The 16,088-nt window shown below is 39.3% G+C and overlaps 2 protein-coding genes across 6 annotated transcripts in view; both read right to left on the minus strand.

Annotated features, from left to right (window-relative positions):
* Window positions 1–16,088, minus strand: part of LOC120300114 (snake venom serine protease 2-like) — a 326,022-nt gene that overhangs the window by 23,143 nt on the left and 286,791 nt on the right. The gene's annotated exons all lie outside the window — the stretch shown is intronic.
* Window positions 1,005–16,088, minus strand: part of LOC120300113 (snake venom serine protease gussurobin) — a 68,218-nt gene continuing 53,134 nt past the window's right edge. The window contains exons 1-6 of one of the 3 annotated variants that reach the window (XM_039325689.1): window positions 9,943–10,738; window positions 9,093–9,174; window positions 5,710–5,866; window positions 3,978–4,237; window positions 2,090–2,229; window positions 1,005–1,748 (exon numbers count right to left, since the gene is read on the minus strand). In XM_039325689.1, coding sequence (XP_039181623.1) covers window positions 1,575–1,748; window positions 2,090–2,229; window positions 3,978–4,237; window positions 5,710–5,866; window positions 9,093–9,174; window positions 9,943–10,035 — 906 coding nt within the window. In that variant the 5' untranslated portion in view covers window positions 10,036–10,738 and the 3' untranslated portion in view covers window positions 1,005–1,574. Of the gene's footprint in view, window positions 1,749–2,089; window positions 2,230–3,977; window positions 4,238–5,709; window positions 5,867–9,092; window positions 9,175–9,296; window positions 9,620–9,942; window positions 10,739–16,088 lie in introns of those variants that run through there. The other 2 variants (XM_039325690.1, XM_039325691.1) reach the window with 2 other exon arrangements.

A 16,088-nucleotide genomic window follows, 5' to 3' on the forward strand; every position in this document is an offset into this window, starting at 1 on the left:
AGAAGAGGATTGGGAGAATGTCATATGGTCAGATGAAACCAAAGTATAACTGTTTGGTAGAAACACAACTCGTCATGTTTGGTAAGTAATTATTATTATATGCTTTAACTTGCTATAACTCTGCTTTATAAATTTTATAAAGTAAAGTTACTTCCCTACTTTATAAATCACCATTACTGTGGAATCGGTGGGCGGTTAGAAAATTTTACTACTAACAGAGATACAAAAGTGGGCGGTAGGTATAAAAAGGTTGACTACCCCTGCCCTATACCATTGCAGACAAATGGCTATCCAGTCTTCTTAAAAACTTCCATTGTTGGAGCATTCACAGCTTCTGGAGGCAGATTGTTCCACTGGTTAATTCCTGGAGCTGGGCCAGACACTCATTTTGACTTAATTTTATTTACATGAAATGTTAATAAAAGTTAAACATACAGTTCTTTTCCAGTCATGTATTTGATGGCTTCTCACCCCTGCTTTAGATAACAGGGCATAAATAGCTCAGCTAGATTGACCAAAGCCTATCTCGGTCCAAGATTTTTTTTCTCACAGTGCCCACTAGATACTGCTGGGGTACTCACAAGCAAGAAATGAGGGTATCCCCTGCACCTGATAGTTGGATCATACTTCCCCCAGCTTGGAAGCATTTACAATTAATAGCCCTTATTGCATCTGTCCTCATTGGGTCAAAAATCTATCGAAGATGATTATCACTACGTTACATACTATTGAATTAAACAGGTCAAGAACAATGTATTTTGTTTGTAGATGAAAGGAAGGGCCAAGGTAGACTTATCCGAGAATGAGTCCTGTTAAAGGACTGCCTAGGGGATCTTTTCCAGGAAATTAAATATAGAATAGAAAAGAGAAGATCAAATTCCTCACTTTCAAGCACGCAAAACCAGAAGTCCAGGTCAGACCTTTTTCAGCTTTTAAGCCCAGTTGGTCAAATGCTGCCATTTAATAGGGCATTTCTTTGCAAAACCAAAGGGTCAGAAAACGAGTGACGATTTATACAATTTTATTGCTGTGGATACCTGAGAATTTACATGAAAACATGATTCTCAAAAGATTCTATTTAGTGATTTGGAATGGGGATTAACCTAGGATCCTTTTTAGCCAACAGTGGTGACTGCATATGAGCGTATTGTAAATGCCACACAAGTACCAATAGAAGAGAATATTCTAGCACTGATGATGTTACCTAGCTGGGTAATGAAACGTCTGCAAGAAGACAAGCTCAGAGAGCATCAAGGACCCCACTGTCCCAGAAGTAGACAGAAATTGAAAGATATTCAGAGGTTAAAATATTTGGAATGGTCCATTTTAGAAAATTTTGCACCTCACCCTAAAACAGGCCTCCATTTTACTGAGATTGTTTTATACTGAAATTAAACGGGACATGATCTCTGCAGCACTATTTTGAGCATTTCTTACTCCAAAGGCAGTCCTATTTGAGTCTTAAAAAAACTTACTGCCTGGGAATATATTCCAATGTAGTTGGATATGGTCAGGGATATAGAAGAGATGTACTAATATGTTACATTTTCTCCTCTTAATTTTTTCAAAAGTTTTCACGGGGGACAGGTCGCATCTGTATTTCCTGCAATAATGCTCTGGATCCACTCAGTATAATCGAAGACCTTGGTGTAGACACCAGGCTTCAGACTTTGGCCACAAGGATGCGCCCCCCAAGATACAATGCCCTGGATTTCTCCATTACAGATGAGGGGTCCCCCAGAGTCACCCTGTTGAGAAAAATCAAACATGAAACATTACTACCGTATCTATGAATGGGAAGTGGAGCAAACAATTCCCTCCCATCGTCCATTCACATATAGCCCCCAATGTTTCACTTCCATGTTCCCCAATCCAGGTTCCTTGTAGAAGAATTTAAATCCTTGAGTTTTCTCCACCAGAATCACCATTATTGGGAAGTCTGGAAATCTAGACACCTAGAAGGCACTTGAGTTAGCAAAAGCCGTAACTTTGTATGTTTCTAAAGATGCCTTCAAGGCTAGATCTCTGTCATAGCTTTGAAAATTAGCATGATTTCTTTAGGAGTCCATCTTAAAACGGGTCATCTTACCTTACATGAATCTTTGCCTCCTTTCAGGATACCTGCACACAATGTTCTGCTTGTTGCTGGCAACCCTCCGTGAGCTGCTCGACACACCTCATAATCGAGTATGTTAATGTTAGCACAATGAGGGACATCGGGATAAGTCTCTGAAAAAAAATTAAAAATAGGCAAAATTCTACCTTTCACAATTTACCTATAATTTCCATTGTCTCCACCAGTGGAGCTGATCTCACTGCCTAGAATAGGAAGAATTGTCTTTCAAAGCTGTTCAAAGGGACTCCTGGGAAAAACATTTAGTTAAATATTTTTGTCAAGATATTAATAGGTCTTAAATCAGCTGAACGGCATTTGAAGGCTTCTCAAATTTCTCCGGCACTCTACGCAAAGATTGCCTTGTTGGAAAAGTGGGGCTTTTGCTAGTTCAAAAGTCATAGAATTGATCTCGCCTCCCCTGGAGATGACCTAGAACAGGGGTCTCCAAACTTGGCCACTTTAAGACTTGTGAACTTCCACTCCCAAAATTCCTCAGCCAGCATACTGAAACTTCCATATGTGAAGATGAAGTAGACCCATAAGTTTGTATTGTGTACAAGAACAAAAAGCCAGGAATCTTGTCCAAAAGATCCCTTGGGGAGGACAGATGAGGTGGAAATAGGTCTAAGGGAACAAAGGAAAAAAGTCATCTGAATCAGACAAAGTTGAGCCTGAGAATATGGAATAAACCCCAATCCCAGCTAATCAACAAATCAAGAACTTTTCAGGATAAAATGGGGTCCTAAAGCTCACGCACTCCTTGAGTCATCTTTGGATCCACAAGGTAGGAGTTTCTGTCCCTCTAGCTGGAGCGTGGCAGCCTAATTGAGAAGGATGTGTCTAAAGATGGATGGGTACATGTGTGCGTATGAGAAAGAATAAATTTACATTGCCAGCAGTAATGTTTTGCTGTTACTTTAAATTCACTGGGTTTCCATGTATTCCAAAAATGGTGCTTCAATGGTTAGTTGAAAATTATTTCTGTGAGTCCTTAAATATTTTCCAGCTCTTGACCAAGACTGTGTGACTTGTCTGCTCTAGCTACACGTATTTGGTAGAAACATAGGTAGAAAAGAAGGTGGGCTTACATGATCTACTACCTTGACAGGCTTGAATGTGTGGATGACCATAAGCTAAAGCTGAGAGTGCATGTAACACTTCCATGGCCTTACTAGCAATAGCACTTGGACCTCTTTACTGTACTCTCTGGGTGATTTACAGCATCCGCATATTGCCCCCAACAATCTGAGGCCTCCTTTTATCAACCTCAAAAGGAGGAAGGCTGAGTCAACCTTGAGCCCGGTCAGGATCGAATTCCAGGTTGGGAGCAGAGATAGCCTGCAATACTGCATTCTAACCCCTGCACCACTAGGACTTAAAAGGAAGAAGTCCTCTGCAACCATCCACAGAGAGTTTATATCCATCCAAGGATAGGCCAGGTTTTTGAGTTCATATTTGGCATTTTGAGAGCGAGTGGTAAATATACTGTGAAAATATCCTTCCCGGGATACTTCTGCATTTACAAAACTGCCATGGCCATTCACAAAACACCCCATTATTAAATGTAATGAAGCCACACAACACTGCCATGCTATTGGTCCTTTTCTGATTCCCAACAGAACTTCTATAAATAAACCTAATCCTATGGGGTTTGTTTTTTTTAGCTATACAGCATGCCAGTTCCTTACTGATTTCTTTTATTCCAAAGACCTTGTGGATGTAAAACTGATGAAGAAATGGAATCTTAGGGAATTCCATTGTCCATCCACATTCCAATATTCATGAGTGACATAGTGGGACCCTAGACCTAGTTGATGTTACATCAAAAGCTGGGTCTGAGAGTATAGACAGAGATCCCTACCTTTAGTAGCTGAGATTGTGCCCCATCCCATAATACGGCAAACTGAGCCCAGACTGGGAGGGTTGGAAGGCAAGTTCACAGGCACGATGTGTTCACTGTTGTTAACAGGTCTTTTCAGCCTGATCAACATGATGTCCTTGTCCCATTTGGTGTAGGTTTTGCTACTGAGACAAAAGAACTTCTCCTTTGGGACTCTTGTCTGCACATCCTCATTTGTTACATTTGTGCTATGCGTACCAAGCTTTATCCGGATATTTTTCCTACAAGAAAAACAACGTTAACAATAACAACTTAAAGTAAACTCTATATTACTTGGGATGGTCCTTGACCTCATTTTGGCCCTCAAGCAGGATGGTTAACCCAAACAAGAAAGGGCCATAACCTACCTTCTCCAACGGTGTTTGGGAGGAAAACTTGCCAGAAACCTGGAAGACTTACATTGATTGTAAGTCTTCTTATGTATCATCAGGTGCTGGGTGGGCATGGCACATTGGGTGGGTGTGGCCTGTTGGGTGGGCTTGGCTGTGGTGGTAACAGCAGACTGGGTGGGATTAAAAAGTTTAATCAATCAATTCCAACTTTGCGAGATCTTTTTTCCCCGCGAGAAGTTGAAATTGATTGATTTTTTTTTTTTTTTGCACCCAGCGGCAGAGGCCTAAAGCAAAAATGTTTTATACAATCCAGCTGAAGGCCTAGGACTGGAGTGATAGCGTGCATGCCCACAGAGAGGGCTCTGCATGCCACCTGTGGCATGTGTGCCATATGTTCGCCACCACAGTCCTAGAGGTCTGGGTTCACTCAAGAAATTTATTCAAGGTGATTGAATAAACTATTTCCATTGTTTATGCAAGCGTGAATTCACCTGTATGCTGCTTAGCATTCAGAAAGCTCAGCATATAGTATGAATCCATCTCTTTCTTGACTTGGATGTGTATTGTGTGAATGTTGCACTTATAAATTATAGATGACTGTGTTAAAGATAGAACCCATGTGGTTACAGCACTAATGTTATGACTTTGTATTGCACACATCCTCTCTCAACCCAGCCTATCTCAAAGGATGGTGGGATAGATAAATACGAAAACAAAATCTGGATGGTTCCCACTCTGCTCTTGTTTAGAAGAGGTATTAAGGTGTAGTGCCTCACCCAGGCCTTTGATAAGGGAGAGAGAAGTCTCTCACTTCATCATCTTTTTATCTTTTACTGATTTTTTAAAAAAAATATTAAAAAAACCCCCACAGAGTCAGGCAGCATATGATTAATATTTTCTGGTTAATTGTGCAGTCAGTCAGATATTTAGACTGGATTTGGTATTTTTATCCACCTACCAAATCCTTCCGAAGGACCTGGGGTAGGTAAATTTTGTGGTTCCATGGTATTAAAGGGATTGTCACAGGGTGTTCCAGGTAAGGCTGCCTTTTGCAATTGACTGTGTTGATTTTGTCAGTGCTGATGGTATTCAGGTAATGTTCCAGATTTTGTTATTCTTGTTATTATTATATCCCAGAAAAAAGCAAAGATATGAATACTATGATGAAGAACATGGAAATTTGACCATAAATATAAACAGCATTGCTCAAGATATGATTATGAGGAGCAATAGCAGTAGCAATAGAACACTCATTCAAAATGCACAGAGAAGTCAGTAAAAACCAGCAGAAACATTATTAAAAAATCTGGATATCTAAACACAATCTACCTCAATCCTTCCACATTCTGTAATGCCCTCACCTGTCGCAGTATGCAGCAGTGAGCACCCATTCCTGGTTGATCAAAGTCCCACTGCAGTGAAACCTCTTAGATTTAAAGGTGTACAAGGCTACAAGGAAACGATGTTCATTTATGTTACATTCTTCACCTCCAATGACCAGTTCAGAAGACTTTTGTGCTGAAAAGAAACCAAAAATGTTCAGTGTTTGGCTGTGGAGTAGAACAGAATCACTTTTATTGGTAGTGTTTCTATCAGTACACTAATTTTGATGTGTAACAGATGACTGTGGGACACACAGTATCAAACTAGTTGAATAAAATGGATTATTTGCAAATCATATATATGTCTTGCCCATGTAGGTAAACTACCTATGAATCTTAAGTGATTAATGTGTGTGTGTATGTGTGTGTGTGTGTGTGTGTATATATATATATATATATATATATATATATATATATATATATATATATATATATATATAAAGATAAGAACTATATAAAATTGGACTGTTTGGATTTTGAGTTTTGGCCAGCTTGACAAGGCTAATTACAGAGACTATGGCACTTACAATGGTTTACTCGAAAGGGGGAGATAACATGGATATGACATATTCATGAAAAAATGACAGAAAACCACACTTAATATCTACTCTTGAAGGATTTAGCCAAAAAGATCAAAGACCTCTAGAAGCAACGTTTCAAGATAAGACAAAAACTTTCCAAAAAGAAATTTATGCAACGCTACAACAGATACAAATCACAATAGCTTTAAACCACGAGGAGCTTAAACATAACTTTGACAACATAAATAAATACACTTCTAACTTAAATTTACAATAAAAACATTCAAAGAATGATGGTAAAGAATGAACAAACAAATCAGATAACAGAATGTGAACTAGAAAAAAATGACTTAATTGGCAAAGTCACAAAAGAAGGGAATTATTACTTAATACAAATAAGAAAAAACTCACAAGAGTTGGATAAAACAATAAATATGGGAAAGATACCTTATGCATTAGAATGTCAAAATAAACCTGAGAAGAAAAAAGACTTAACAAAATGGACACCGTTAGAAAAATCATAGTTTGGGAGACAAAAAGCACACATCTTGTGTATTATGTATCCTCTACACCTAACAACAACTACAAAAATACAAGAAATATTTAACATCAAAAATATTAATCCGGAAAACAATTTGGCAAAGAAAGAAGATTAGAGATGGACTTAAGAGACTTGACTCGCCCTACCAGATGGAATATTATACAAGCAAACACTTGTTTGAATATGGCTAAATATATAAGTAACTTAGGCTATAAAGGGGTTTTAGAATAAGTGAGATAAGAGATATAAGTAATATAGTATTTTTCGTAAGATACAAAATGTAAAAATATTGGGATGATGAAAGTGAAAGAAAAGTTTGAACTTTAAAGACAAATTAAGTTTGAAAAGATTTAGGATTAAGGAATGATTGAAATACTGAGGGGGAATTAGGCTTAATAAGAACTTTGAAAAAAGGATATATAATGATTCAATTAATTTTTATCAATAGAAGTGAAATATGAATTGATTAGAAAAGTTGTTATAGGTAGTTGTTATGATAGATAAGTAGTATAGTATTTCTATAATATATGAAATATGAAAATACTGGGATGATATATTTAAGTGGAAAATTTGGATATTTAGATGTTAATTATTGAGAAAATTATGATTGATAAGAATTGTTTGAATATTATGGAGAAACTGAACTTAAACAAGATTTATGAAAATAAGGTATATGGTGAATCAATAATATGACTTTTATGAAAACAACATAAGCTGATAAGAAAAAGTGCTATGTACGGACGCTATTATTGTTGGTATAAATATAGAAGACAATGTTTTTATTTAATCATTTATATATGGAAAATATCAAATATCAAAAAGTATATTTGTTTAATGCTGAAGAAGGAGAATACTATTGGGAGAATACTATTGGGAGAAGAGAGGCTCAAGGAAATGTATTATCAATTGATTTACTAATTATGGAAATATAAAAATTAATTATTATTGACTGTTAATTAACTAATATTGATTGTATATATTTTTTTTAAAAAATCATGAACCAAGAAAACATGCTGTACACCAGGCACTAAGGTTGTTATTGTAAAAAATCAATAAAACTCTTACCCAAAAGAAAAAAACAAATTGAGCTCAATTGTGGTCGTAAGGTTGAGGACTACCTGTAGATGGCTAAATCTGACTTTGCATGTCTGTATAGTTATACTTTCCAGTACGTTTTTGGACACCAGTTAGGATGCTTGCACTGGAGCCAAAAACTGGGATCATCTTAGTCAAATCTATTGCAAACATAAACAGTAATTCCTAATTTCAGGTTTACCATCCAAGAGAAATTAAGTACAAAACAAAAAGCTTCAGATTTAAAAATTAATATTCTTCACATCTCCAGAAATGCTGCAAATAGGTTAAACAGCATGATTCTGAATAGCAGCAGCCATTCTGAGGGCTGAGATCTAAGGCATTTGGCCTTATGAAAAACTATGGCATATTTTGCTTACATTCTCCACTGCTCAGTAACTTAATAGTATCACTGCCAGTCAGATTAAGCTAATCAGTTGAAGTACGAAGAATAGTTCAGATGGGCTTCTAAAAAGGAAGGACATTTAGAAGCATTTGGTCCAGAGTCTGATCTTGCTGTACTGCATTGCTAAGCAAAATACATGGCCTTGTGATGGGGAGAATAGGGGGCAGAAGGAGTGAAAGTGGGGAAGAGATTGATGAAAATGGAATTTAATCTATGAGTTTGGATGGGAAGTTGATAACATTAGTATTTAGTTCACTAAAAACAGTTTGAGTCAACATTTATGGCAGTAAAATCCCTACATACCGGTTTTGATATTTGTTTCAGAAGCAATGACCCAGATATTGCACAATGTATATTGCAGCAAATCTAACAGAATGGGAGCTAGATTAAATCCAACAGATTTATTTTACCTATTTGGACAAAAATCAATGGCCACCATTTTTAAAGACCACCTTAACAGTGAAAACCCCTCCCCAACTTTTTCTCAATACATCTTATATTAATAAGTTATCTTCCTCTATTGAAGTCAGTTGCCAAATAGAAACACGAAAGGAAGCTGACCATATTTTGGACTATATATTTTTAACTGGTTAGTTTTGCTGATATGAATAAATGTATCAATTCATACTATCATTACAAATACAGCAATGGTTTTCCCCATTTGCACCAACTGGACCTTCTTTGCCCACTCTTTACTTTGACCTGCTTACACATCTACAATTAATAATTACATGCAAGTTGACTCTTATAACTGGAGGTTTAAACCGAAAAAGACACCTAAAGCTCCATCCACCCTTGGCTCCATTGTCCAGGATCTTACCGTAAGAAAGCTGTAGTATCAGAAGGTTTGCCAGCACTCTGATTAGCACCATAGCTTCAACTCTGCGCGACAAGCTTTTTGGCTGGAATTTAGAAATGGAAACCATTTTGGCAAGAATGCAAGTTCAAAATATTTGATTAATCACTTTATTCTCTTCCACTCCGAGGCAGAAGGACAGATGTGGAAAAAACACCAGTTTCTCACCTGTAAGATTCCAATACCTTGCTTAAACTTGAGATACCGTATCAACCTAATCAGATAACCCAAGCGGAGACTTCTTGATCAAGCACCACTTTATTTGACCAAATTAAGCAGCTGGGTGGCCAACAATCTGGAATGCTGGCAGAGTTACGTCCAGAAGTGTCACGTCTTAGAAAGTTGGTAGCATTGCTTTATACACTTTGTTAGCCAATGAAAATCAGACAACAGAGCCATTACATCATAAGAAAGACATTCCTGTACACTCCCTTATTTATTTATTTATTTATGAGACTTATATACCACTTTAAGTGCAAGCACTCTCTAAGCGGTGTACACCAGTAAGCAATGTGTGTGTATATATATATATATATATATATATATATATATATATATATATATATATATATATATATATATATAGGTTTTTAGGTTTTGCTAACAAAGAATAAAGAGAGAATGGTATAGCTATTTCGGGTTCCTTTAACCCTCATCAGCCAAAACTTACTCTTCTGAGATTCGAACCTGGGCTATCTGCATGTTAGGCAGATGTTATAACCTCTAAGCCACGGGTTCTCTCCCACTTTGTTAGCTACCAGGAGAGATATATATTTACATTTCCCCCAACAATCTGGGTCCTCATTTTACCTACCTTGGAAGGATGGAAGGTTGAGTCAACCTTGAGCCGGTGAGATTTCCCTCCTTCAGTATATCCCATCCATGTACATGTTTCCCAAGCTTGCATGAAATTTCTCTGGTGCAAAAGCTGATTACGAAAAGCAAGAAACCAACAGTTAGACTAAACAATTTCCCTTTGTTCCAGAACCCTTCACATCCTTATGTAACTTGGCTCTATATCATGCAGCCTGAACAGTAGTGGGATTCAAATATGTGAAAAACCAGTTCTCTGTATGGATGCCGCTTCTGGAAGTCCATTCTGGGCCTGGGCAACAAAAAAATAGCTACCGGTTCTGCCGAAGTGGTGCGAACCAGCTGAATCCCACCACTGAGCCTGAAGCATGAAAGAACACTGATAACAAGACCGGATATGTATCTCAATAAAAACAGACCACTCCTTAGGTTCATATAGTTCAGGAAGCCATCACCAAACCAACAGACCCTTCCAGAAAGCAAAAAACCCTAATAGCAGAAAAGAGCCCATCCGGGTCTTTGAGTCGCAGACTGTATCCTCCTGGCCATTGGCACATTGGTTTTGGGGACTGGCAGAGATAGGAAAGCCTGCGGGTGAAGAAACTGTTGTGTTTGGCACCATACAAATGAAATACATGCATGGTGCTGTAAGGTCCCAGTCCATTACTTAAACTTGAGATACCATATTAAATTAATTAGATAACCCAAGCGGAGACTACTTGATTAAGCACCACTTTATTTGATCAAATTTAGCAGCTGGGTGGCCAACAATCTGGAACGCTGGTAAAGTCACGTCCAGAAGTGCCACATCTTAAAAGTTGGTAGCATGGCTTTATAAACTTTGTTAGCCAATTAAAATCAGACAACAGAGCCATTACATCATAAGAAAGGCACTCCCTTATTCTCTCCTTCCATGTACATCTATATCCCATCCCTGTACATGTTTCCCAAGATTGCATGAAATTTCTCTGGTGCAAAAGCTGATTACAAATAGCAAGAAAGCAACAGTTAGACTAAACAATATCCCTTTGTTCCAGAACCCTTCACATCCTTATGTAACTTGGCTCTATATCATGCAGCTGGAACAGTGGTGGGATTCAAATATGTGAACAACCGGTTCTCTCTGTGGATGCCACTTCCGGAAGTCTATTCTGGGCCTGGGCAACAAGAAATTAGCTACCAGTTCTGCCGAAGTGGTGCAAACCGGCAGAATCCCACCACTGAGCCTGAAGCATGAAAGAACACTGATAACAAGACTGGATATGTATCTCAATAAAAACAGACCATTCCGGAAAGCAAAAAACCCTAATATGTGAATAATGCAGTCTATGTGAGATGTTGGTGCAGAATTCACTTCAGCTTTAGGATGGAAGGAAAACAGTTTTTTTTTCCTTTTAACTGGAAATATTTTTAAACCTAAAAAAGCCAGGACATTTAGACCATATAAAGGCAACCACACACTCAGTTGACCCTAGAGTGTCCTTGCGCCCATTGTTCCAGTGCTGCATCTTGGTGGCCTGTTCTGCAGGGGAAAGTCACTTTGAGGAAGCTGCTGCTTCATCAGCCTCATTGCTGTGAGAAGCCGGGACCTTGGTCGTAGTCGGCTGGGGAGGGGAGCCTGGCTGCTCCGGGCCTTGCTTCCACCCTTGGAGGAGGTTCCCCGGCCCTGCTGACCCTTGGGAAAAGCGCGGGAAGGCCCAGTGCCACATTTGTTAGTGGATCACTGCAATTATTAAATTAGTAAAATTAGTTAAGTTGGTAACACCGTTATTTAGCGAATCTGGCTTCCCCCATTGACTCGGCTTATCAGAAGGTCACGAAAGATGATCATGTGACCCCGGGAATCTGCAGCCGGCATAAATAGGAACCAGTTGTCAAGCATTGGCAGGTAAATTGCATGACTGTGGGGAAGCTACAATGGTCATAAGTGTGAAAAATGCTGTTGTAATATTGAACATTCACTAAATGAACTGTTGTAAGTTGAGGGCTTCCAATAGCAAAAGAAAACTGTTTGGAAAGAATATGCACCCAAGCAGACTTAATACAAAAGGTGACCTTCCAACCGAATGACACTATTGCACAAGTTTAATAAACTCATCATCGTTAGTTGGGGATTGTGTGACAGTATTGGCCCAGATAGCTTGTCTTGTCTTTTCAGCATAGATTAGCACTTATATGAAGATTAGGAACATTGGCAAGAAGGTTGGGGTACATCAGATTCGGGCATCAAGGTCCCTCCACCCCTCCTTGCTTTTGCCTTGCTTTTGCTGAAACCGCTTGAATTTCTAATAGCAGAATTCTCACAAAAGCTGGGGTAGCCTTGAAATGGAATGGGGCAATAACTATGGTTTGGTGAATGGTGGGAAGCCACTGTTTTATCATGTCAGTCACAAGTGAAGCCCTCATACAATTCTTTTCTCTGGGTATCAGATATTGTGAGAACACAGCATCTGTTTTTTAGTCGGAGCATAAGCTACTGTTGAACCCAGCTAATGTGTATAAATCTTCAGTACTTAATACTAAAGTAAGTGGCACACTTTATCACATGTGGCATGTCATTTTTGTTATTGTTTTTCTGTCTGCCGGCAAGATACCTTTGTTCTTTTCATTCTCCTCCCTAATCATTTTAGGAAAGGTGCCCTTCTGTTCTGTAAAGTGTCATGAAGTCTCAATTAAAGGGACACAACTAGCAATTTAATGAAAACTTATGCTTTCTTCCCATTATTCAATTGAAATATTTTAGGAGCTGTTTAGAAACTTGGGTAGATGCAAGTTTCTTTCCAACTGCATCTAGATTGAACTAAGAAATAGGCAAGTTGTTTATTTAGTCATCTGTTCATGGTTCAGATGTTTAATTTTTTATTAATCTGATTATCCTACCAACCACACCCATTTTTATTATTTTGAGTCAAAGCCAGAAAACAGGACTGCAGAATAAAGTATCTTCTTCCAATTTCTTGACATGTGAGCATTTTGAGGCCTTATGTTCATATATATCATTTCTGTTCAGTAGGCTAGAATATATGTCTAGAACTGATTTGCTAAAATCTAGCTTGTCTGCTGTAAAGTTTAAGGATGAAACCATATTTCCAGTCTGTTATCAGAAAGTTTTTTAAAAAGGAGAGGCATATTAATGTATTAGATTAAAGTAGCTGTTGGTCACTGGTAAGGATGCCAAGTCTTTTTTCTATTTAGCAGGAAGGACTTCCAGACATATTTCTACAGCTGATGTGAGCAGAAGATTTAATTTGTTTCACTGATTGCAGCTAGGAGAATCTGACTGTACCAGGAGTCCTTAACAGGCAACTCAGTTGTTAAACAAAACTGTTACTAGGTCCAATCACATGATCACAAATGTGCTAGTGATTTTACTTAGCTTTCCTTTGCTTTATAGCAGGGATCTGCTATTCAAGATCCCTGCTTTATAGTGTCCAAAGAATACTATCGCAAACATCTGGGTGAGGACAAAGGGTGGGAAAGGTTTCCAAAACCTGACTCACAAGGAAGCCAAGTAAAAGGGTAGCTCTTACAGCCCCTTCCCCCATTCCTCTGTCCTTTGGAATGCTCACTCCAGCACTGAGATAATTGGAAAAGAATTCATGTTGGTATTTACATTCATTATAGAGGAAGGGATTACAAGAGTGTAAGAAGGCATACAATAGGGAGTATACAATGATTTGTGAGCAGGGTTCTACTTAGAATAAAATATCTAGTGCAATCCTGTATTAAATTCTTTGGGGAATAAAATTGCCATGGGGAAACCTGATCTTTTTCCTAAGGAAATGTTTTCTAATAGTTGACATTCTGAAGCACCAGGATATATCAATTTCCTGCTTTCATATCTACCGCATATTCCAGCGTATAAGACGACTTTCGCAAGTGTTAAAATCGGCAACGTAGTCAGGGGTCATCTTATATGTCGAGTCGTCTTATACGCTGGAAATACTGGTAGTTTCTGGCGTATAAGATGACTTTCTAGACATGTGACTCGGCGCTGAAGACAGGGGTCGTCTTATATGCTGGGTTGCCTTATACGCCGGCATATACAGTATTTTGAGAAAATGTCTGAATCCATAAGAAGCAAGATAGAGAACTACAAAACAGCTCCATTTGAGTGTATGGTACACACAACCAAAGATGCTCTCAAGAGGATCAAGCATGGCAATTGGCATCACAGGGTGGCTGACTTTCTTTTGCGCCAGCTCAAAACACCTTGCACAGCTATTGGCAAAAGCCCAGGTGAACTCCGCTGGGGTTGCAGACTCATTACTAAACTGGACAGGTTTCACGCAGACTGGGTGGCTTCACAGGTGTCACAGCCGTGGGCACCTAGGAGACTTCAGGTGGACGATCCATTCTGGGCAAGGAATTATGGGCCTGGACATCTCTGGGTGACAGCTGTGGTATGCAAGGTCTCTGGATCACTGTCATACGAAGTGGCCTGAGACGATGGTTGGATGATCCGTCGCCACATCAACCAACTGCGCTGGAGACGTCCCAGCCACACTTCTGTTCCTGGTTCTGCTCTTAGGGTGGAGGAGGACCACAATTATGATCATGGACCACAGTCTCTCTGCGAAAGAGGAACTTCCCAGGCACCAGAAGGTGGTCTTGCTATGGAGGCGGCTCTTGACTCTGACACTCCTGACTCTTGCACCGGGTCAATGGGACATTGTTCATAACCGGTCTTTCAGGCCAATCCATCTGCTGGTCTTGGGCTCAAGGGACAGTGCTCCCAAGAGGGGTCCATTGTGGACTTGGGGAATTCCACCCCACCAAGGAACTCTGGTCTGGGTTCAGAAGATCCAGCCAGTCAGCAGCATGGGAGGTCGCCTGAGTTCAGAGGGCTTCACAGTCCTGGCCTGTTGAGCCTGGCAGGCGAGTTTGCTAGCCAGGACATCACAACCACTCCAAGAAAGTCAGAGCGAGCAAGAGGTCCATCCAAACACTTACAGGACTATGTAAGACTCCTGTCAGTATGTGGACAGGGTTAAGGTTACTTAGAAATCAGAACACGCTCAAAAGAACAAGTGTTCAGTTATAGTCATGCACAATAGTAACTATCCATGTGGGAGAGATAAAGGAGTGACAGGGTATTATCTGTGTAATATTAAATTATTATGTTTTGAAATAAGAGGGGAGGGGTATTATGTCACGGGCCTGCTGAGTCATTCAGCAGGTGCAGGAGGCTGCAGAAGGCCTGGGCAGACCATGTGGATGCCTGGGACCAGACAGGCTGTCTCTAGCCTTGCATGCATGTGCAACGCGGGAGAAATATGTTGCATTTATTGGTTGACACTGGCCCTGCAAATGGGGGAATAAAAGGCATGCTCGCCAATTTGTTTTGGTTCTGTTGTAACATGAATAAAGACAGGACTGTTTGTTACTCCTGCTTTGTCTCAAAGCCTTTTACTGGAAAACAGACCACTTGCCTTGGAAAAATGTTTTTAGACATGCTTTTACTTGCATGAAGAAACGGGAGTATTTTTGGATGGGTGCAAGGAAGAAAGATACTTTCTTACACGTTGATTGAAAATATCATATATTCATATTCTTAACAGTTTCTTTTCCGTTTTTCATAACTTACTACATTCAAAGAAACTGCTGGGGGGGCACTTCTTGCAAGACTACTGTTTGCATCTTAAGAAGACAGAACTCTTGGAATAATTCTTCCAACAGGCATCCTTTATTAAGAGAAAATGGTTGCAGGCATACTAGACAGGACTTGGGGTCCAAGCTTTCCCATTCAAGGTTTTAAGGGGTTCCCCAGTAGTCTCACCCAATCACCCCCCCTCTTCCAGCGACAGTTTCAGGCATTACAATCCCACCCCCTTTTCCTTCAAAGAAAACTACATGAAAGGTAACAGCTCCATTCTTATGGTTAGCTCTTTTGGCAATACACACAATCAGCTGCTTTGAAATGTACCGAAGGAAGTGAGGGCCATAAAGCCCCTTTGTTCACCCCTTCCCCTTCATCGTATGGCAGAATCCATAAAAGGCAGAAATGGGATTTTTTTATAATTGATAACTAGAGATGAAATATAATTAATATAATTGGATTCTGACATCGTGCCCCTCAAAGATACGACAGATCCACCTGAAAGAAAACAAAACAGGTATAAAAGTTAGTCAGGCTTGTTAGGGTAT

The sequence above is a fragment of the Crotalus tigris genome, unplaced genomic scaffold (assembly GCF_016545835.1).
Source record: "Crotalus tigris isolate CLP2741 ecotype Arizona unplaced genomic scaffold, ASM1654583v1 scf7180000024338.4412243, whole genome shotgun sequence".
Taxonomy (NCBI): Eukaryota; Metazoa; Chordata; class Lepidosauria; order Squamata; family Viperidae; genus Crotalus; species Crotalus tigris.